The sequence below is a fragment of the Falco cherrug genome, chromosome 9, assembly GCF_023634085.1.
Source record: "Falco cherrug isolate bFalChe1 chromosome 9, bFalChe1.pri, whole genome shotgun sequence".
NCBI lineage: Eukaryota > Metazoa > Chordata > Aves > Falconiformes > Falconidae > Falco > Falco cherrug.
Genome location: NC_073705.1, coordinates 6799158 through 6821520, shown reverse-complemented (window position 1 = coordinate 6821520; position 22363 = coordinate 6799158). Strand labels below are relative to the sequence as shown.

The 22363-nt window shown below is 42.1% G+C and overlaps 2 protein-coding genes across 4 annotated transcripts; one reads left to right on the top strand and one right to left on the bottom strand.

Annotated features, from left to right (window-relative positions):
- Window positions 1–5281: 5281 nt before the first annotated feature.
- On the bottom strand, window positions 5282–7574 carry NDUFA8 (NADH:ubiquinone oxidoreductase subunit A8). 2 transcript variants are annotated; one of them, XM_055720824.1, is made up of 4 exons: window positions 7385–7538; window positions 7114–7277; window positions 6012–6177; window positions 5282–5521 (listed from the first exon to the last, which is right to left on the bottom strand). In XM_055720824.1, exons 1-4 carry the CDS (start codon window positions 7433–7435, stop codon window positions 5384–5386), a joined length of 519 nt encoding a protein of 172 aa, XP_055576799.1. In that variant the 5' UTR covers window positions 7436–7538; the 3' UTR covers window positions 5282–5383. The 2 variants fall into 2 exon arrangements, with proteins under 2 accessions (XP_055576799.1, XP_055576800.1); XM_055720825.1 differs by lacking the exon at window positions 7114–7277 and having other exon boundaries at window positions 7385–7574.
- Window positions 7536–22324, top strand: MORN5 (MORN repeat containing 5). 2 transcript variants are annotated; one of them, XM_055720826.1, is made up of 5 exons: window positions 7536–7633; window positions 7704–7851; window positions 8436–8547; window positions 9831–9968; window positions 21748–22324. In XM_055720826.1, the coding sequence occupies exons 1-4, from the start codon at window positions 7587–7589 to the stop codon at window positions 9920–9922; spliced, it is 399 nt and encodes a 132-aa protein (XP_055576801.1). In that variant the 5' UTR covers window positions 7536–7586; the 3' UTR covers window positions 9923–9968; window positions 21748–22324. The 2 variants fall into 2 exon arrangements, with proteins under 2 accessions (XP_055576801.1, XP_055576802.1); XM_055720827.1 differs by lacking the exon at window positions 21748–22324 and having other exon boundaries at window positions 9831–10037.
- Window positions 22325–22363: the final 39 nt, after the last annotated feature.

The following is a 22363-nucleotide window of genomic DNA, read 5'->3' as shown; positions in this document are numbered from 1 at the left end:
AGCTCTCTGCTGCTGACCCTCACCTTCCTCTGTTTAGCCTGGAGCGCAGGCTTGCCACGAGCGCCTGAGGCCGCGCCTGGGGACAGGCAGAGCCTCCCGCTGCGTGCACATGGCCAGGGTCAGCCCTGCTGTCACCCGCTTCCTGAAAACGAAAGCCAAGTCGGGCCACACCTGACCGCGTCCCGCAGGAGCAGCTGGGCAGAGCTCAAACGCAGCAGTCTGGAGGGAGCTGTGGGCTGGGGACAGGAGGGCTGGCAGGGGGTGAGAGAGTCACAACTGATGTGACTCACGTTTAAGGGCTCCATCCAGTCCTTTTCTCCCAGGCAACGATGGGTCAGGTTCCACTCTCCACGCAGCTGTAAACGGGCAGCAGTGAGAACAAAGCAGAGGTCAGACGGTGCTCTAACCAAGGGGCAATTCTGACTCCATTAAAATTCTCGCTCCCGTTTGCATGGAAGCAGAAGGCTGTGCTGCTCCTTACAAAGAGCAGAACCACCCTCAGGGTGACTCATAGCCCTTAACAGAACTGCCATGCTGATTTTACAAATATTAGAGCAATACCTCAGAGTCACTGTTTTGTACGGTTTAACCTATCAACTCGGGAGCAGACCCATAGCTCTTTTACAAAGCTCCCCTTCCCTGTATTTCCTTTCTTGGTGCCAGAACTGGAGCCAAAGCCAAGCTTAACAAAGCAACAGGCATGGCTGTTCTTCCCAGCCCTCATTTCCCCTGGTGAGAAGGGAGAAATTAATTTAAACCCTATCAAAACAGCAAAAGCTGTTCGCCATTTTGTGCTGCAGAACACAGCGTGAATGAAACACTCACTTGAACCATCTGCATTTGCCAGCCCAGCCAAGAGCACAGGAACACGCAGGTTGGAATCCTTTTGTTCAGGCATCTGCAACAGACAAACGTGATCTAAGCTATTTCACAGGCAGCGAGGGCAGGAGCGATGGCGAGATGGTTGGGATGTCAGCAAGATATAAGAGCTTTTACCTTATGAAATGCTCTCATTTCTTTTCTTTGGGCCCTTATTCCTGGATCCAGACAGGTACAGCAAAGCTCTTCATGTCCCAGCAGCTTCTGCTTCTGTCCCAGCCCTGTGACAGCCTGGTGCAGCTCTCAACCAGCCAGGCAGACTCGGAGCACACAGGCAATGCAGCTCTCCTCCTTGCCTGCTCTTGCTGCATTGCTCTCACATCACACGCAAGAGGAACCTGCACCCATGCATGCATTAGGCTTACAAAAGCTTTTGCAGCATGTGTAAGTGAGTGGAGAAACCAAAACTGGGAATAACCCCTGCACCGCCAAGTGAGCTGTGCTGCTGACCTGCCTCTGGGGTCTGGGAGCCACCCCCCTTTCCACATCTGCTTCTGCTTGCGGGCCGATTTACTGCTTTAATATCCAAAATAACACTACAGACTTTTTGCTTCTGGTTTGCTGTTCTGTATTTTCTCAGATCATCTCCCTTTGCCAAAATACTATTTGTACACACTCAACTGTGAAGAAGGTGACTTAGATTCAGATTAAGTCCCCACCCAGCTCAAAGGGCTCACACGAAAAACCATAACCATAAAATTATTAACAGAAGCCCAGGGTTGCATTATTAAGACCATTTGGTAAGGCCACATCTATTCCTAATAAAGAGAAATAATGTGCTTTTACATGAAGTTAAATATTGCAGTTAACCTGCCTCCCATGTTTGCCTGTCACACACTGCTGGCACTGGTCCCACAGGTTCGGAACCATCCTGTTCTCCTCAGCACCAGGGACACCCTTTCTGCAGAGAAGCAAATACAATCCGCATCAGGATTTCCCAACCACCTCCCATCTCCTTTGGCTCTACATTAACTTCCTCAAGCCACAGCAAACATGATTGAGGTGATCGGAACATTTTCAAACCATTTTTCTTCCTCTTCCCACTTCAAACTCAATTCAAGAGCTGTAGCAAAAATCAAGTTGAGACAATTTTCAAGTGAATTTCGTAGCAAAGACAAAAGACCTAATCAGGTTTCTATTACCAATACTGAAGTAGCCTTTGGACTTTCATGATGCCAGTATCTTCACACAGCTGCCCAAAATCAGCTTAATGCAGCCACAAGAGGGAGTCTTAAATCTCCTATTAATACCCAAATGGATTCTAGTTTCAAAACTCTTCCAGTACAAGAGTACACAGCAAGCTTTCAAAAGGATTTTACAAAGTTATCCTGAGCTCCAAATTTCTTCTCTAGTTTTATAGGAGTACCCTTGCTCTGAAGGCGAAGGTTCTTTAAAATTATGAAACCTTGGTATAAAATGCAGGTTTTTCTTCTCTTACGAATCAGGGTGGGGAAAATTATCTTATTTATCCATTCTAGAACTACATTGCAATTGAAGGCAGAGGAAGAGGAGTACATGAATGGGTTTTGCCCTAGCCAATCTCAACTTACAAATGCTCAAAAGTCTAGTTCCACCTGAACTGACTCCTAGAAGTGTATTTTATAGCAAGGATGATAATATGTATAACATGACATGCAACAGAATTACAAAACTAACAAGATTACTAAATAAAACCAATTACTTCCTGCCACTTCCTCAGATTTGGTGGCTGTGAGCAGCGAGAGCTGCTGGTGGCCTCCTGGCCTTTCTGGCTAACAGTACACCTCCAACCCTTTTGCCTTGGGAGTTAAACAAAATCATTTGAGACCAGGGCATGTCAAACTGCCAGATGTCTTGCACAGGGACTTTCCCTTGAGAAGGATGCTGTTGTACTAGTACCACACAATTCTGCTACACCAGAAATGCACACTCTCACCTTACTGAGACGAGAAATTACACTAGGTTGTTACTCTCCCCATCCATAATCTGAAAGGGCATAATCTGAGGGCAGGGTCTGCCTAATCTAACCCCATTGGTGTGGCAAGCTACGACACTGGCTTTAGATTTTGTTAGTTTGACATACGCGATTAGAAGCTCTGGCAGAGCTAAGAGCCTACAACATTACAAATAACACTTCTCACATCGCCAGTAAAATATCTATGTTGAATCTGTATGCGTCTGCTCTTCATTTGCCAAAAAAATGTCAAGACATATTCCTCAAAAATACTTTCATGGTCTTTACTCAATCTTGACATTCACTTTCTAAAGTTTCCCAGAAAACATTACAGCTCCGAAGGGGGCACTATGTTCAAGTAAAGCCACGCAACCATTTTGAACAGAAATGGCTCCACACAGGCACTGCCCAAAGTGCCAAGAAACAGACCCCTGGCAGCACTCTTTTGCAGAGATTCAGCTAAGAGGTAAAGACAAGCAGCAATTACCTCAGAGAGGTTAAGGAAATAAGTGCTCACAGTACAGCTCAATTCTACTTGACGTCATCACTTCATTGTCCCCCTCTGCTGTTCTCTTTTGTACATTCACCTGCCCACTCCCGCTTGAAACCGAATCTAGGAAATCTAGGCAAGCAGACAGTTAATTCTTACTTTTAAATGTGGCAAGTGTATCATTACTGGATCAACCACCTCTGACCCAAGAGGTAGGAGATGAACAGATGAACAATCTTAAACCTTTGAGGCTGCAGCATAAATCACTATTCTTTTTGCCTACAGTATTAGCCAACTTAAGGGTGGGGTTCATAAAAGACTGCTTAAGAAAAATTGCACCCCGATTTATGCATGTCATTCTTTTCAGAAAAAAATTAATAGGGAAAATACTCTTTAATTATGATTAGGGGCTGACTACTGGAATGCCCGTGCCTGTTTATTCAAAAGCAGATGTTCAGCAGTGCAGTGGTTTCATACATTGTGCTGACAATAGTTATTAGCAAAACATGGTAAGTAATATCTAAAAAGTGTTTCTGCAAGGTTGCCTAACTATTGGAGTGGTTCAGCAACAAAAGATCAGACGTGACACGTGCTAACGTCCCAGAACAATTTATCCTTTGCTTGGCCAAACCTCATTTCACTCACTCAGCTGAATGTAATTAGACCTCAAGCTTGTCCTAATTTCAGTCTCTGCAGAAAAGGGGTTATCCTTCAGCAGTACGTGGCTGCTCCAAAATGCTGGCAGTGATCTGCAAGGAGAAACTGCAAAGGTGCACACCATCTCACAAATCCAGACAAGGATCTGCTAATACAGTATGATATGTACATTAAAACACAAACACGTATGCCATAGCACCTGCCCCGAGCTTCAGTCAACACACCCAAGCAGAAAGTATCAAGAGCCCACAAGCCACACAGTGCATGAGCTATTTTTAGATAAACGTTACACAATTTTCCCTCTGGCTCTGTGGATCAGAAACATACACTGCAGCTACAGACCCATTACATTTTAATCCTACCCCAAACAAGGAGATGGTGACTCTTCACATCCTAGTAACAGTCAGCTACTCAAGGAGAAAAGCACTATTCGTCTTTGCTTTGGTTCACACTACACAGCCTGGCCCTGTAACATGCTGAACTACACGTGGCTTTGTGAAAAAAAAAGTCCATGTAATATTTTCTGACTTTTGTAATAAGGTTCTTGCTATTGGGTAGAAGTGGACAAAAGAGCAGATCTACTTCCTAAGAAACACAGCACTTTTATTATAGAAAAGATAAAGAAAGTTGATTTACTTCTCTGTCAAAAAGAGTATCAGTGAAACAGTGGGAAGGATTTGCCCCAAACCCTGCAAGTCAGGTCCTTGAGACAGAAGACAGGCCACTTCACCGTGTTACACTGCTTAATGGGACAAGAAGATCCTTTAGGAGGTCATTTTTCCTTAAAGTTGTTGAAAATTTAGTGTGATTTTTCTAATGAAGTAGCTTGCGTTCCCCCAATAAAAATGTAAAAAAATGGAAGCCACTAAACCTAGCTGCACACGGAATGAGTAGCTGGCAAGTAGAACAAGGATCTTTATTGCAGAAACAGTACTGACCTCATACCTAGCAAAAGCCACAGATTCCATGAAACCCTTACTCCGAGATAGATTTTAGGTTAAACCTATATAGGAGCCCCTTGGAAAAAAAAAAGCATAATTATCAGTTGCAAAACTAAGGGAAGACATTAACAACTTCTTTGTTCTCAAGGCTTCCTTGATCAAAGCGGCAAGTGATTCTCAATAAGCAGCAGTTAAAGACTCAAGCTACAGTTATATACATCTTGGACAAGCCCAGTAGTTACTATCAAACAACTAACATGGCAAGTGCTGAGAGGGTCCTAAGGGCTACACAACTGCACAGAGCGCCATGTAAAACAGGGAGATACATTTTCTTAGTTGCCATGATGTGTGAATATGTTTAAAGAAGTCTACTAAGCCATGTAACATTTTGGGAGTCTTTAATGATTAAAGTTATGTCCAGTGCGCACTGGACAATGTACATTCAGTGTATCTTTCCACTTCAGTCACAGCAGTCTGCCCACTTTACCAGGACCAGAAAAAGAGCCTACTGCCAAATTGAGAAGGCTTCAGCTCTCCTTCAATGGGTGGATTTGGCTCTGGTCTAGGTCTAGAGTGATAGGGATTCTCAGGTATAGGACGGTCTGTCTTCACTTTCGTAACCTGGAGAGAAGAAAGAAAAAATTACACAACTTCTCACAGCATTTAACAGAAAAGCGAGATTTCAGACAGAACTCAAAGGAAGAACTACCATGAAGTACCAAAAGGCACACGTTGTTGATCTGATAAGAGCTCCTATCTCTACAGTACTACTAAAAAACAAACAAAAAAAAGAGGGGAGGGGAATTTCACTCATAACTACAGAGTAGTTTTACATGTGTGTGATCTTCACTCCTAAAGGAAAGGTCTCTGTGCCAGGAAAAGCAAAAAGTAAGGCTAAGCATCATTGTGTAAGAAAAGTGCAGGTCTCCTGGGATAGCAACCCTGGAGAATGCTGAGAGGATCCTGACTTCTGTTAAGTCCACAAGGTTCCAGTGCTGAGTTCATGAATCGTCTTCTGGCCAGGAAAAGGGTTTGAGACCTGGTCTGGACAAAACATCCATAAAAAGGGAGAGAAGAATCTGGCAATCTGATCAAAACGTTATGAAGTTACCTTAGAGAGCTCTCCCAGATCAGGTCTCACCCAACCCAACTTCTCCAGCACACAGTTATCAAATACTGCCTGCTGCTTTCTGCATCGGCGGAGCTCCTGTAAGTTGGTGTAGTCAATGCACGTCCAGTACTCAGTAAATGGCTCTGCACAGTGCATCTTAACCTTCCTGTAAGAGATCACAGACAGAAAATCATTAGTAAGTGTTTCAATTTTAATGCTTTTCTCTCTTACTCATTCAAACCTCAACTTGTGATAAAGTGTTTTTTGTAGTTTTAAGTTCTCAGGAACATTTAAAGTCTTCAGAAAACTTAGTATTTGAAGCGTCTTTAAACAGAACTCGATACCAACACCAGTAAAAATTGTGTCATTGTAGCTACATAAGGATAGCAATAACTTAACTAATATGTGGAAGGTATTCTTACTAGGTAGATGTACAGAACTCCTCCATATGAGATCCCTGTTTTGCCAAATAAATTATCCTACATTATACAACACTCTAATGCTTCCAAATTAATTTGATACCTTAAGCTCAAGAAGACATTCTTAGAACAGAGGCTTCTCATTAGTAGCTGCTAGACTGGAAGTGGGCATGCTTTGAGCTAATCAAACTTGGCCTTTTACTAATAACTTGAGAACATGATACTGGCACACACCTTGGACCTGCATTTTTGGTCAGAAGAGGTCAATGGTGTATCTACTCAAGCTTTCACAATAGGTTGCCCATGAAACAGAGACGGCAGACAACAAACACAAAGTTTGGGTTTGTTTCCTGCACTTCACAGTAAGTCGCAAGGTGCAGCTGCAAGCCTTCCACCTCCCTGCGCTCCTTTACTAACATGACAAAGGCCTAGGCCTCTCGCTCTGGGACAGAAGCCATAGAGCTTCCTGCAAAAGGATAAATTCACATATAAATAAACAAAGCCAAACGGCCACGGCCTCAATCCCCAAGAGTTAAAAGTTTAAGAAGCAAGAATAAAGACTTCAAAGGCCACGACGGCGTTTTTACTTAAACCCAGTGCCTGGCAGCACACCGCACAGCCGGGCCCGCAGCTCCCCCGACACCGCCACCCTCGGGCGGCCGGGCCTGCCGGGCCCCGCTCACCTGAAGAAGTCGAGGGCGCACTGGTTGACCTGGCGGCCCTCCCGCAGGCACCTCCGCGGGTCCTTCTCCTCCCAGCGGCATAGCATGAACTCCTTGTTGGGGCGGTCGCACTGCGCGCCGTAGTGGTGGGCCGCGGCCTTCAGAACGGCCGAGCTGACTCGCACCTACAGCGGGGGCAGAGCGGCGATGGGGGCGGCCGCCTCGGCCCCGGCCCCGGCCCGCCGCGCTGCCCCGCGGGGAGAGGGCTCGGCGGCGGCGGCCGCTCACTCACCTCCTGCACGTCGAGCTCCTCCAGGGAGGGCACCTGCAGGGAGCCGGGCATGGCGCCGCCGCTCTCCTTGAGCTCCCCTCAGCGCCCGCCCGCCATCGCGCAGGCGCCGCCGGCAGGGGGCGGGAGCGCGCAGGCGCGCAGGCGGCGGGCGCAGGCGTTGCCATGGTGACGCGGCCGCGCCGTCGGGCCGGGCCGGGCCGCCATGGAGGCGTTGGGCGGCCGGTACTGCGGGGGCACCGTGCGCGGCAGGTGGGCCCGGCGGGGCGCGGGGGCGCGGGGCTGCCCGCCGCCCCCCGCCTGACCGCCCTATCCCTTCCAGGATGGAGGGACAGGGCTCCTACACGCTGCCGACGGGCACCGAGTACCGGGGAGCGCTGAGGGACGGGATGTTCGACGGTGAGGGAGAGCTGCTCTTCCCCAACGGCGGCAGATACCGGGCGGTCTGGCACCGCGGGGTGCCCACGCAGGTACCCCGGGCGGGGGAGCTCACCCCAGGGGCCTCTGCCGCTGCGGAGCGGCCTTGCCTGGAGGCCATGCTGTAGGGGAAGCGCTGGGGTGAAAGATGTGGATTTGTGAGCCAAGCCAATCTTTCATCCCCTCAGCGGCATCTTGCACCCCAGTGTGTGAGGGGAGGGCTGCTTGAGTGCTCGAGGTGGCATCTTGCACCCCAGTGTGTGAGGGGAGGGCTGCTTGAGTGCTCGAGGTGGCATCTTGCACCCCAGTGTGTGAGGGGAGGGCTGCTTGAGTGCTCGAGGTGGCAACTTGCACCGCAGTGTGTGAGAGGAAGGCTACATGAGGTGGCATCTTGCACCCCAATGTGTGAGGGGAAGGCTACGTGAGGTGGCATCTCACACCCTGATGTGCAAGGGGAGCTCACTGCTCGAGGCTGGGCATCCCGCAGACACTGTTCCCAACACTACTTGGACCCGAGCTGCACCACGCACTCACTCCACTCAGCTAACGCGCGGTTCTGGCAGCGGCAATGCTAGCCTTGTTTGTACTCAATCCATCCATCATGTTTATTAACTCTGTGCTTGAACATGTTTTGCAGGGGAAATACACTTTTGCAGATGGTCTTGAATACAAAGATAAAAAATGGCATTACTGTGATGGCTACGACAGAAGATTTTATACAGAAATCTGTTCTGGTCTTAAAACACCAGGTACTGAACTGCGTTTGCGATCCTAAGAGTCTGGAAGGAATTATACTAACAACTTTGCTTAAGAAAGATTAATTCAGCTACATGACTAACATGGAGCAGAACTGCTCTGGCTAATTTCAGGACCTGACCATACGACGCTGCCAGAAGAATGCTGACACCACCTTCCACCAGCGCAGTGTAGCACAGCGTGCAGCATTGCGTCCTCAGTGTGGTCTCTTCTGGAGTGATGACCTGCAGGACAGGCCTTTGTTATCTACAGCTTTTGATATCCTGATTAACCCTTTTATACATTTCACCTTCACTGCATTAGCAGTGTGCTTTTAATATAGAGAAGCTGAGCAAAAGCAATTAGTTTACATCCAGGACATCAAATAAAGTTTGAATGTCTGCCCCATGAGCTTTTTAGCAGATTGCAAAATAAACATTTGTGTCCAGTCTATATTTTTGCTAAATACTTTTATAATACTATAACTTGTCTGTTGTGGATAACTGACTAGCTGAAAAGGGTCACATAGACATAGTCCAGCTGGCTGGACAAAAATGCACATCGCTCTCAGCTTATCTGAAGTAAAGCAAAATACACTGTCTTTGGCTGTCCTTGTTACACAATAACAGGAAGATTTTGGTGGGAAAAGAATGTTGCAGGTGGGAACAGAAAACTACAGAAGAGAAACTAGGGGTGGGCTTGGTATTTAGGCAACTAACCAATAATGAGCTTAACTTTTGTAATATGTATGAGCTAATTATAAGAAGGCATAAAAGGTGACTGTAAGGTACAATAAACGAAGTCTGCTGATCACTCATATTGAGTGACTGTGTCTTCCCTCCGTCGCGACAGTCTGTAGTCAAAAGGTGGAAGGAACAAGTGACTAAAATACGTAATGTAATACATAAACTACTCTTCATTATACACTGAATATTTTAGTGATGACATGTAGTTCTATGAGGCCAGCAAGACTCTCCTGGCCCCATTTTTGGAGTTTGGGGGCATATTTGTAACGTTAGCTTAGTGGGGTGAATCACAGCTTAGTGGGTTGAATCACAGGACCATGACTGAGGAAATCAAAGTGACATTTTTATTGTACACTTTTTGTGCATGCATTTTTCCATTTTTAATTTCTCCATCTACAAAATTGACAAAATGTTTATAAAATTTATGGTAAGGTAACTGCATTGTTTTTATAGCAAATGCCATAGAGAGTAATATTTTTTAGTTTTCTTGATCAAAGGCACAAATAAAAAAAAAAAGCCAAATTAAAGAAAACCTTTTTTTTTTCCTTTAGGCATTTCTCAGCTTACAAATCTGGATCCTCACAAAAAAATCCCGGACTGTTGTTACGACTGTGGTAATGGACTCTATAATCCTGAAACCTAAGTTATTGTTGAGTACAAACTCAGGTATCATTAACTTCTTCTACAAGGTAAACTAAGATGAGTTTATTTGTCATATCTTCTAGGATGTGTGATTAAAGCTAAAACATTTTTAAAAATCCATGATTTGGTTCTGTTATTACTAAGCTAAAATATTTTCTACTTGTTTATTTTTATCAGCGATTTATGTATCCCCAGGGTTGTATAAATAATATTTTGCAAAATTATAATGAAGTATTCCCAAGCAGATAGGAATAAATATATTTTATTACCATTTGGTATGTTAATCTCAGAAAAACCTTCAATCTCTTCCATTATGATCTCAAGTATGGGAGTGGTTGTAAGGTGTACATCATTGATCCTGAAAGCTACTAAACTCTGTGTTGTGAATCAGCAAAGTGCTTAAGTATGTGCTTATCTCTGCATGTTAGAATAGCCCATTTTATTGAAATGAGTCTTAGGGCTATGTTTAAATAGCCCTTGCTGAACAAGGAACTTTCTTGTCACCTTGGAGAGCTGTGCTTTGAGTCTGGCAAATACTGGGTCTCATAGATAAGTCCCCAAATTTATAAGCCTTAGGGAAAATCAGTTCTCATCAAGCCAAAGGAGAAACTTTTCAAGCTAAAAAACACACAGAAGATCCCCAGATAGTTGACACTGGGATAATTCAAAAAATCTAACCTGACCTGAAACAAATGCTTTGTGTTCTGACTATTTAACCTTTTTAGTGCAGATTTTTTTTCAATGAAAATTATTTTTGAAAGCAACCACCCACCCCATTTTTTTCCTCAAAAAATGTCCAAATTTCAAAACCTGGTTTTTCTAGAAGAAAGAACATTTCATTTTCAATGTGCCACAGCTTAACAGTTTTGTTGCTTTGAAACTCCATTTTTCAGCAGATTTACTATTTGTTGAAAAAAAATTCTGCTCAGTTCTACTTTCAAGAGCTTTTATAAGTATGCACTGTGATATTGGAGGAGGGAAGTGAAGGGAGGGTTAAATGAATTGGAGATACCATCTGCTATAAAATATACCCTATGATACATGGCCTGTTTTATAAACGTTGAATAAAAACTGATCTAGATTATTACAAATGGCATTGATCCAAAATACTGGAATGCGGTGGGCCTACTGATGAGGAAGATAAGCAACATGCTTTCCAAAAACACAGGAACCTACACAGATTAGTACAGGAGGGAACGCCTTGGAATTCAATTTATTGTTTTTTAATCTGTTCTTTGAACTCATTGTCCTTTATGACATTTATCTCAAACCCTACAAATTATATCAATCAATATTCACTAACCAGACCAGTGCAGCGTGCAGTCTGATGGAGTCATCAGAGATGTGCTTTGTGTGGCTGTTCCATTGAGAGCCCTGTACACAAAGTTAAACTTGTTGATGTGAGTGTGAAGAAGGAATGTGTCATGTAGGCCAGACCCTTCCTCTCAAGAACATGAACACAATTGAAAAACCCGGCACTTGTTCAACATCAGAGGAACTCTTACCGCCCCAGGAGAGATGATTCAGGGCACAAGGCCACTGCAGTAAAGAAAAAAAAAAAAAGAAAAAAGAAAAAAACCCCAGCTGTAAGCAGAAGAAACTGAGGAAGAGGCTGGGAGGACAGGGAACAGATCCAGAATTACTCCATTATAGGGTGGGCAGGAAGGAGCAGGAAAACCTCCAGGCTTCCAGCCAAGTCTTGAAAGCATCAAAAGCAGATGGTAGGAAGCATTCAGGAAGTTCTTACAACAGCTTGACAGGTTTACCAAAATGACACTATCTTCCTCGGGTCTGGCAGCAGGCTTTCAGAATACTCCAGTTCTCACCTTTCACCCTGGGCCTATTATGAAGCAATTTCTGATTGTTTCTCGGCTGTTTGTGAAAGAAGGCAAGGAAGCATACAGCCTTGGCACTCCAGACTGGCAGCATCCAGGTACCTTTCCAGAAAAGAAGAAAATAGATGCCATTTGAAACTATCAAGTTTGCTTCCACCACTTCTTTGTCAAGACGAGTGGATGTAGAGTACTGCAGAGATCCTGTTAAATTTGGCAAGCTTTGCATTTCAATAACGTGGAGGTCTGATACTCGTTTACTTAAAGAGTTCTTACTGTTAGAGCAGTGCAAAGGCCCATCATGAAAACATAATCAGGCCCAGGGAATGAAATGACAGCAACAGTTTTGTTATACGTTTTTATCTAGCAAAGTTTTCCAAATTCTCATTACAATCTTGCAGTTATTACTCTGTCCCTAAACCTCTGTTTCCTCGGGGATGCTCAAATTTCTCTTGATTCTCCATATGTTCTTCAATCTTTTCTTTTTTCCAGTATTGCGAAGTACGTAAAATTGGACACATAAATAAGAAGGGGAATGCTCATTTGTAAGAAGATACACTGTTTATTTTGAATAGATACTGGGACTAGACTCCTGTTTCAACTAAGAGTATTACTTTTTCCCCTTTTTTTCCCAGAAATAGGACTTCTGGCACCTTTGTAATAGAGTTTGGTCAATAGAAAGATGGGAATATTTCCCAGTTTTTCAGTGAAAAGTAGAAAATGCATGTTGTTATGTTTAATGCAAAGCAGGGAGGTACAGGAAAGCTGTGACATTCAGGCTTTAGGACCACCAAATATTGGAGAAGCCCACAGCTTTCAAAAAGAAAATACCATCAAAAATAGACATTTTGTTATACCGAGATGGAAACGATGATAGGACATTGCCTGGGTCACCTCTCTTGATAAAAAGCAAAGATAATTCTGATGAAAATTGCCTTGTTTCTCCTGTGGTTCTCCCAAGGATGCATTAAATAATGAAAAACATGCTTTTGCTCTTTGTAATATGAGAATATTTGCGCTACTACTTTCATATTCCATCTCCAGGTTTAATTAGTATGTGTATGGTGCATAGGATACCTTTCTATACTGCAGTATTACCTGAAATATATACATCTCTTCATATAACATCAAGACCAGGAAGGCACAAAGCCTGCCTTTACACTAAAAACTCAGTCAGGTAACTGAATTAAAATGTATGTTATTAAGAGCAGGGTTAGGCCCAGAAAACCAGGACAAGTGTCTTACTAAGAGGAGGGGTTTTGGTGTTGCAGCAATCCCAAACCAGCCAGCAATCAGCTTAGGATTTCTACAAGTCTGAAAGTCTTGAAAAAGCAGCAGGAAAAATCCTGCTGCTCGAGGAATCATTATGAGCTTGAAAAGGTCAAGATTCAAGAACATTATTTTATTACAGTTTAGAAAAGTCTGGGTTAGAACATCTGAGGTTCCTTGGTTGTGAGGCTGACCCAACTCCACAGGCAAGAGTGCAAAGCCATTTTAATTCTAAGCCTTACTAATTACAAACTTAAAGTTTCCTCACATTGTTACCTTGGGATGAAGGTTCTCATGTTCGGTCTGAAAGAATTTAGAAGAAAAAATTTTTGGAAGGTTGACAGCAATGCGTTCATCCATTTCAGGTTTATCCAAGTATGCAAAAATCCATGCGATAGATCTCCTACATTTAGACCTTTTTTGTCTTACAACTCTGATCTGACTTGCTCCAAGAACTTTTTGGGAAATGTAGACTTTGACTTGTCTGAAAAATGTAGTTGAGAAGCAGAGCCATAACCACTCAATAATTACGCAGAGTAATATTTCTGTACCTACCCTCATGTACCCCAAATACATGCAGATGTTTGCGTGCTCTTTCTCATAAACTACTGGAGAATTGGGTGTGGGATGAGGAGCTGGCAATTTTTCAGGCCTGGAGTATTTCTGGAAGAAAGACAGCAAGTTTAACTTAAAGTTGACTGTGGTGCAGGAAAAAAGATTGACTGCACTTAGGGATCAAGCACAGAGCTTTATTCCCTGTTCTTCTTTGAAATTGCCCATTCTGATGATGGAGGGAGTGGATGAACAGTCTGATTCCAGGCTAGTCCCTAGTCATTGCCTAAGAATGTAAGAGTTGTTTTGGCAGATGCCCTTAGCGATGGAGAGGAAAGCCCCAGCAATACACATACAGAGGGAATATAGTATTTTTGTTCACATGAATTTAGCTTCCCATAGATTTAAATGTCTACTTATAACGCAGGACCATTTAATCTTTTGTACATTTGTTTCCTTTTTATTTGACTTAAGATACTGAATTTAGATGAGGTTTAGTTCCTACATATTGAAACTCTTAAAAGCTCTTCAAATAATTGTTCTTTGGATACTTGTTAAGCTAAAGAAATCAGTTTTGATCGGCAGTAAAAGTTCATGCTATTTTAAGTGCAATGCTATAGCTATTTTCTGTTGTATATTTAATCATTTTGAATTATATGTCATGTAAAAGATTTTAGCTCTGGGGCATTTGCCAGATGGCTGATTCTGCATTTCACACAACAAAAGAAATAATGTTTGTGTAAAGCTCTTAAAAATAGTTGGTAATCAGTATATTCTACAACGAATAGGATCCAGACCTGTTTGGAAAAAAAAAACAGCTTTTGCAGAAATTAATTTAGAGGATTTGGTCTCTACCTCTGGGCTCTGAACAAAACAAATTGTGTCTATTGTTTGCTGATTTTTTGACATTTAACAAGTTAACTGAATTGTAAATTTTACTCATTTTTATGTTAAATGCCATTTATTGCAATCCATTGATCTTTTTCTCTTTACTTTGGCTGGCAAACTTATTTCTGAAAACAGGGCTTTGTAAAACAGAGAACCAATACTACTCTGCATTTACACAAGTAGAGCATACAAATGTGAGTAGCCCTTTGCTTTTCTTGCAACAGCTGGAGGGCCTGTCATTTTTACTGCTAACTCCTCTTTCTGGCCTCTTTGATTCATATTCCTCCAAAACAACACTACAAAAAATATTTTCTCTCTCTGCCATGCACTCAGCTGTTTTCTTTGCCCACGAGGCTCTACACAGGTCTGTACAAATTCACCTTTTGGTCTCATCTCCTCCATCTCTGATATACTTATGTCTCTCGTCCCGGACACAGGTTTTTTGCCTCCATTCAAGTTTTCTGATACTTGCTTTCCAGACTCACTGCTTCTATAATAGTTAGAAGATTTGGAAAATATTACATTAAGAGGGAGGTTAGAAATTGTATTGGAGCTCTTTCATCTGGATCTCCTAGTATCACCCATCTATCTCTTCCCATTTTTTAGTTAGATGGCTTTTGTCCCGATCTGAGAGGTTTGGACCTAAATGATCTCCAATGCTTAACAAATAAATCAGTTGAGCAGAAAAATCTTAGAAGGAGGAAAGGCAGAACATAAGCAAGTAACAAACTGGGGACTGCTGCGTGGGCAAGGCAAATGAATGAGTATTCAAGTGAAGATGACAGAAGGAAATTGAGTCGTGTTTTAATGTAAGGAGAAGATCCCAGGCATCTAAGGGTAGTTTCATGTCTATTCTGCCTCTGCCCTAAACACTTTTTTAAATATTGGACTAATTGTCCAACCCATCATATGCTCTTTTCAGATCTTCTATATAGGAGTGTGTTAAGATCAGGCACATTTTGAATGCCATGGAGAAAGGCATACTTATTGCGGCTTTCTCAGTGTCAAAGGCTGCTCAGGTGACAGAGGTAGCTGGAGATTTCTAATTCATGTAACCAAGAAAATATTTTTAGATTAAATTTGGCTTACAAGTTTTAATATAAAATACCTTCCATTCAGTAAAATAGATTATGAACCAACATGATTCAAATTCAAGACTATAGCCAACACTGATAATATTAATATATGCATTGTGATGTAAGTTACTACAGTAATTTCAGTAGCTGTAGCTTTTGCAGATACATTGTTCCTTGTGGTTTCCTGGTCTTCGAATACTTATCATTTTGAAAACTGTGGAAGTTTCAGTTCCAAATAGTGGCATGCCAAGAATAACAACTTTGTGTGCTAGCCATCCTATTGTAACTCCGTTAAATAGGTTATACACAAGTCTTATAGGCACCTATATTCAACTATACAGTTTGCGTGAAAACAAGTTTTACAAGAGGTGGAAAGTTCATTTGAGGGCCATTTTGGAATTACAGTAATTAAAAGTAAATGGAAGGGTGAGAATTTGTGGGTGGAAGCAAAGGTTAATTGAAAACATATTTTCCATTTTCTTGCCAGCCTTGATGTTGGTGGGGTCAGGTGCAGTAAGGAAAGTGGTGCTAGGGACCCAGAGCAGGCAGTGGAAATGAAAGGGGTGTGCCAGGCAGAATCCATGGCTGAGATGCTATCAACATGTGATTGTAATTGTGTAGTGGAAGAACATGATAAACTGCACTGCGGGTGATGGGAGGAGTCAGGCATGCGAAAGAATTAAATGATATTGTTGTTTACAATGGTCTGTGTGGGCTTGGCCCCATGCAAACAGAGGAAACTCAGCTCTTGGTCAAGGATTGTCTGTTGTAAACAGACCCTCTTACAAGCCCTAGTCATGGCAAGCTGCTCTTAGCACATGGCTGTGTCCGCGAGTACGCTGGAGCTGTGAGCCTCTGATGTGGGCACACACCAGGGCACATCTACTTCCCTCCTTGCTTGCGTGGCCTTTAACAGAGTAAAGCGAAGGAATAATGCCCGCTCGTGCCTGGTCTCAGCTTGCCTTTGGGCAGAGGAGGGAACCAAGGATCTGAATTTTGGAGTGCATTGGTGCATGAGGCCTCCAGTGCTGACAAAGTCTTTAAGATACCAGGAACACATACAACTACGAAGTGCCATATGAAGACCTAACACAGAGTCAGAAAAGGTTTTTGAGGTGAACAATGTAGCTTCTTCCCCTGTGTAAGCCACTAAGTATTCTAATTTCAATGCAGTACATCTTCCTGCACACCTCTAGGTGGTTTCCTGGGAAAGCATTGGTGAAGAGGGCAAAGCCGGAAGCCTACACGACAATACTGCTGTTTGCTGACATTCTCCACTCTGCATCATGGCAGACACCTAAGCATGCAGAGTCCTAAGAAGTCTCTCACAGCTGAGGTTTCCATAAGTAACACAGAAATGCGATAGTTAGAAAAAAGTAATTCCAAACTTTGCAATATGCATTTAATGTATGATGATTAAATGCACCTAAATTACAGTGTATTTTCAAGTCATCCCTTGGAAGCACCCTGAAGCAAGCCCACCCTGAATTTTCAGCTGTTTCTAATCCTATTTGAGAGATAAATCTGGAGCATGTAGTTGGGGAAGTCTCTTCTGCCACTACTTTTAGACTGAGCATTGAAAATTAGACAAGTGGTTTCATTTTGCAGAGATGCTGAGCAGAAATCCACTGATTTGAGTTGGCTGCAGTTTGAGCTCACCGTGGAATACACCTAACAGCATTTTTGACAGACACCTGTTTGAACTTTGCTGGCATTTGGAGCTTCCCCTAAAGCTTCCCCAAAACCAGGAAGAACGTTGCAAAGCAGTATATGTTGAGAAGAACTAATTTTGAAATGGATTACTTACAGGAGCACAGTACGACCAACAGATTTAAGTGGGTCTGATTTGCCTAAGACGACTGTATCCAAACTGACTTGTTGACTGTGTAGACAGTGTCCAACAGTAGACCAGTAGGACTTGCACCCCTGGTTAATTATCTACTGTGGGCAGATGCTGTTTCTGGGGATCAGTCGTGCAGGTGACTACCAGGGTTGGCTCCATTTGCCTCTGCCTGCTTAATGAAAACAGCCTGAATTAATTACAAAAATAAAAGAGAAGCAATCCCAGTTTGGGCTGGCTGAGGATCTGACGCACAATATTCAAAATACATTTTGTGGGCACTAGAAAAATTACCTTATTTTTGATCAAGACACAAGAAAATAATTCAGAATAATTGGTCATATGTGCTAACAGCTCACCCATTAAGATCTCTCACTAATCTCTCTCTGTTTCAAGATTTCAATGATATGACATGATAATAATCATTATATTTCACTAATTTTGGAAAAAATAACTTGTTAACATTTACTAACTGAACAGGGATGCACCAGATTGCAATAAAATTTTCAGACAAAGCTTTTTTTCTTTACCTTCGAATATCAACATGGTTAGTCCTGTTTCAGCAAAGTCTGTTCCATGAATGTTTATTCTACTGAGGAAAATCTAAAAAAATGGATAAACTTTTAAAGATAAATATACTGACAGAAAATTCAGCACACAACATGAAGAACCCCATACTACCTAATTGTGCACAGGGTGATAATTTACCACTGATTAAAGAGTTTGTATTTTTTTCAAATCTTTTTTAAAGGGAAAATTACTTCTGAAGGTGAAGATGTGCTTAGACAATCATATTAACATATTCAAACAATTGCAATTTGCAAAATAGTAATTACAACTCACTATCTGGTAGCATTAATCAAACTTCAAGGTTTAATTCCATTTTAAATATTGATGAAATGTGATTCTCCAATCTAACCCTGGTGTTGCAGGGTTATGGAAGCAGCCAGTGACAGAAAAAGAGGAACGTGTAGTTAACAAGCAGCTGCCACAAAGAAGGATCGGCATCTGTGATTTAAATTGTTAGCTGCACAGTCAGGTAGAGTGTAAAAAGGGTAGTCAAGAGGCTGTTAAGTCCATTGCTGCCAATTACTAACAATCAGGGAGGAGCTTTAAGACTTGTTCAGTACAATAAACCCAGTTTGTCTTGTTTCAGGGGTTACTACTGAAGAGGTTGCAGCTGCACTGATTCAAATAGCCCTAAAACTACAGTAATTATCAACCAGTCTTCTTTAGTGTAGCAAAAGTATGTTTTACCATAGCTTAACTCTTTACATTCTAATATTTCCTCTTCTCACATAGCTAGCCCTGGAGCCATTCTTATCTCTGGGTTTGTGGTTCTTCTCCCAGTGCTGGATCAATTCTTTCATTTCCCCTTACCTAGACCAAGGACCAGTAGCATGGTATGCTGGGTCGGATGGCAGTTCTGGGGATTTGCTTTCGGTTATTTTTTGGAATACACATTTAGTCATTACATCTGTTTTTCCTTTTCATATACAAAGTTGAAATTCATATAGCTCATTCAGTTTTTACATCTGATTAGGATTACATACAAGTTAAGCAGAGCTTATGAACACGTATTTAATTTGCATGGGATCAGATCACTGCATGAACCAAGACATTTTGGAATGGGTCCGGGGAGGCTAAAATCTTCAGGGCAACCAGCCCTGCATGCTTCCCTAGGAGACCATGAAAACCCAGAGTGCAGAAGGAAACAATCTAGACAAACCAAGGATATGTTGGAAACCTGTTCTATGAAGCCAAGCTAGCATCTGCCTTTCTTGGTGCTTATACCCTTGATGCTCAGCTAAGTGAGTGCTGTAGATTTCTCACTAGGAACGCAGGCTGATTATTTCTAGTAGTCAGGTGAGCCACTTATAACTGTACACAAATAAGAGGTAAATAGTAGTGATGTATAGCATATGTAAGTTTTGTTTATTCCTTCACCGCGGCAGAAATAGACCAAGTTTCATTTTCTTGCAATTACTACAAGCTCTGATAAATTATTATTATTATTTTTTTTAGTTAAGGCGATTCCAATTAAAATCACAGAGCTACCCAGGCTGGACAGTATCTGTTATAGCCGAGGCTCACGTGATCACATCATTACCATGCTGGAACACCTAGTGCATAGAACAAAAGCCAGCACATTGATTATGGCTTTGTTGTTGTTTTTAAGAAAGCTTAAGGACCACATTTGCATTCCTGCTGCAGCCCTCAGTGGAATCTCTGCCTCTGTACAGATTGCGTGGTCTTTAAGCAAGCTCATCTTTTTAATTTCCCTTTTAACATATTTTTCAGCATTTTTTTTCTCCGCGTTTATACCCAGATATGTGCCATTTACAGGGTATTTCCTTATGGACCTATGGATTCATAGGCATAGGGAATAAAGAAAGAGATCATGTCAGTGAAACACAGAAAGAGCTGGACTTAGCTATCCTGTCCAAAAGGTAACCATTTTTCAGCCATTAAAGCGAGGCTACAGGCTGAGCTGTGGAACAATGGCAACACAAGTGTGTTCTCCAACCCATTCACAGACCCAGGGTGCTGCTCAAAGGTGGGTGCTCACCACCAAAACTGAGCTTTGCAAGCCAGCACCCTCGAGTGAGAAATGAGGAGAGGGTCAGTAGGCACAAGCAAGCACTTTGTCTGGAAACCAGTGACCGTACGCAAAAAGCAGACTGGAGCGCAGGCTCTTAGCTAAAACCTCCTGTGAGCCACCAGCCTTTCTGATCACCGTCTGTCAGGGGTAGCAGATGAGTGCTGCCGTTCAGACAAGGGATAAATGCCTTGGCACATGCTTTCCCTAAGCCGTCTTTTACTAGGATGCCAATGGAGCTGTGTGTGAGCAGCACCTTACGAGAAGCAAGGGCATGCACTCAACTCACACGGCCAGGGATGAGAAAAAGGGGAGGCTAGCATGAAAAAACAAAAGGAAGAAAAAAAAGAAAGACAAAGCTGACCTGATTCAAACCCCACTGCAATCAAGAAGATTAAGCCCCCAAGCCTGAAGACTTGTGCAGACCCCGTTTGTCACATACCCTTCAGAGAACTCTCACTTCTTAGATTAGCCCAACTTCATTCCCAGGACCTTCCTACTGTTGCATTTCAAATGCTACTATGTCGCTTTAACTTAAAGGTATAGTTCCACAGTCAAAAGATCTCTGTGAAGATTTGACTCCTTACATGCAACACGCTTCTTTCTCGATCTCTTTTGACCTACCAAAGCAGGGCCCTCAGCTGTGCAGGGCAGCTGTGTAAATAAATGGGATTTTGTGCTATGCCAAGCGATGGTCGCGGTACCGGGATTACAGCCCCCTCAGCTCCATCCTTCTCACAATCACCTATTCTTTCAGGTATTCTTTTCAGGCTGCTATAAACCCCTTAAAATTTAGATGGAGGCAGGTTACAAACACACATCACAAGCAGCTAATCTGAATTTGTTAAGACAGTGATAAACACAAGAAGCAGCTCTAATATATTTCATTTATATAAAAATAAACACAGGTATTGTTTTAAGTAATGCTTTGATTTTTTTCAAGGCTTTTTGAAGTTTGTTTTTCCTGGTCTACTACATAGTTCTCTTTTCCCCTACACAAACACAAAAGAACTGCAGAACAGTTTTTGGAGACAAGACTATTTAAATCCTTAGAATTAAGAAGCCACAATTTAACATTTACCAAGTTATTTTTTTGTAATCATACACAAAATTTATATTCAAACTTTGCTGGACAGTTGTTTTTCCCTACATTGTCTTTGATTTTTTTCTTTCCTCACTGTCATTATGCTCTGAGACTAAATATGACAGACGTGAATACTAACAAGGGACACAGAAGATGGTCTAAAATAGGTCTGTCAGCCACTATATCAGCTTATCAATACCTGCCATAACATGCATTTCAAAAAGAGCATTGAAAGAAAAGCTGGAGGACAAGAACCTAGGGTTTGACTATAGATTTTTCTTTACCTTCACTTTTTATGAACTGACAAGCAACACAGACATAGTATTTAAAAAACATGTATCTTCATTTCTGATAGTTTCAACATATCTCCTGCACACCACCTGCCAAAAAGTAAAAAAAATAAAATCTATACATGTAAATCTCATCATTCCATCCAAGCTAATCTTATCAAACAGACAAATAATCAGAGTCATTGCCACAGATCCAGTACCCCTGCCCTGACAAATTCCCACACAACAGCACACAATCCTTTAAAGAAACAAACAAAAATGTGTTCTAAGAGATTCCAGTGGCTAAAAATGGATTTATTTCTCAAAGGAAAAATTGCTTGTTTGAGCTGGACCCTAGTGATGCAAAGAGCAGATCTGACCTGGCGATATTTGGTGTTCTCTTTATCTCCCTTTTAGATGATGATGAGCATGAATGGATCATTCGGACCTGCTGGAAAGCTTGGGATGAAACAATTGAACATAAACCAAAAGCATTAAAAGTTTTTACTAGACGATAATATTTCAAAGCAAGTAATCTGATTCACAATAAATCTAATTTGTCCTCGTGGATTTGTCTCACCCTTTCCCTCTACAGGAATATAATCTTTTTGTCATCTCTGTCAGCACAAACAAAAATGGAAATAATCATTTAATCAGTCATGCTGAGAAAAAGCCATGGAAAAAAAGCTGACTGTACTCACAATAATATTCCTGAGAGGTGTGTAGTGTAGTATATATAAATGTTATTAAGCCTGAAAACAATTTGTTAAAAAGAGTGCCTCAGATTCAGTGTTGAAGTCATTCAAATCCATCTTAATCAACATTATTTTCCCAGATTTTAGTTAGCTGTCCTGGTGAATTCCTTTCCTCTCTTTTTGCTCAGTACTTTGATATTGATTGATCATTGTAATAATGTACACCAGAGGTATTCTTTAATGACTGGTTTGCTAACTAGGAAATTATATCCATTTACTACGAACATTTGTTGAACTCTCCTGAAGCCAGAGTTTAACAAAATAATAAAAGAGGAAAA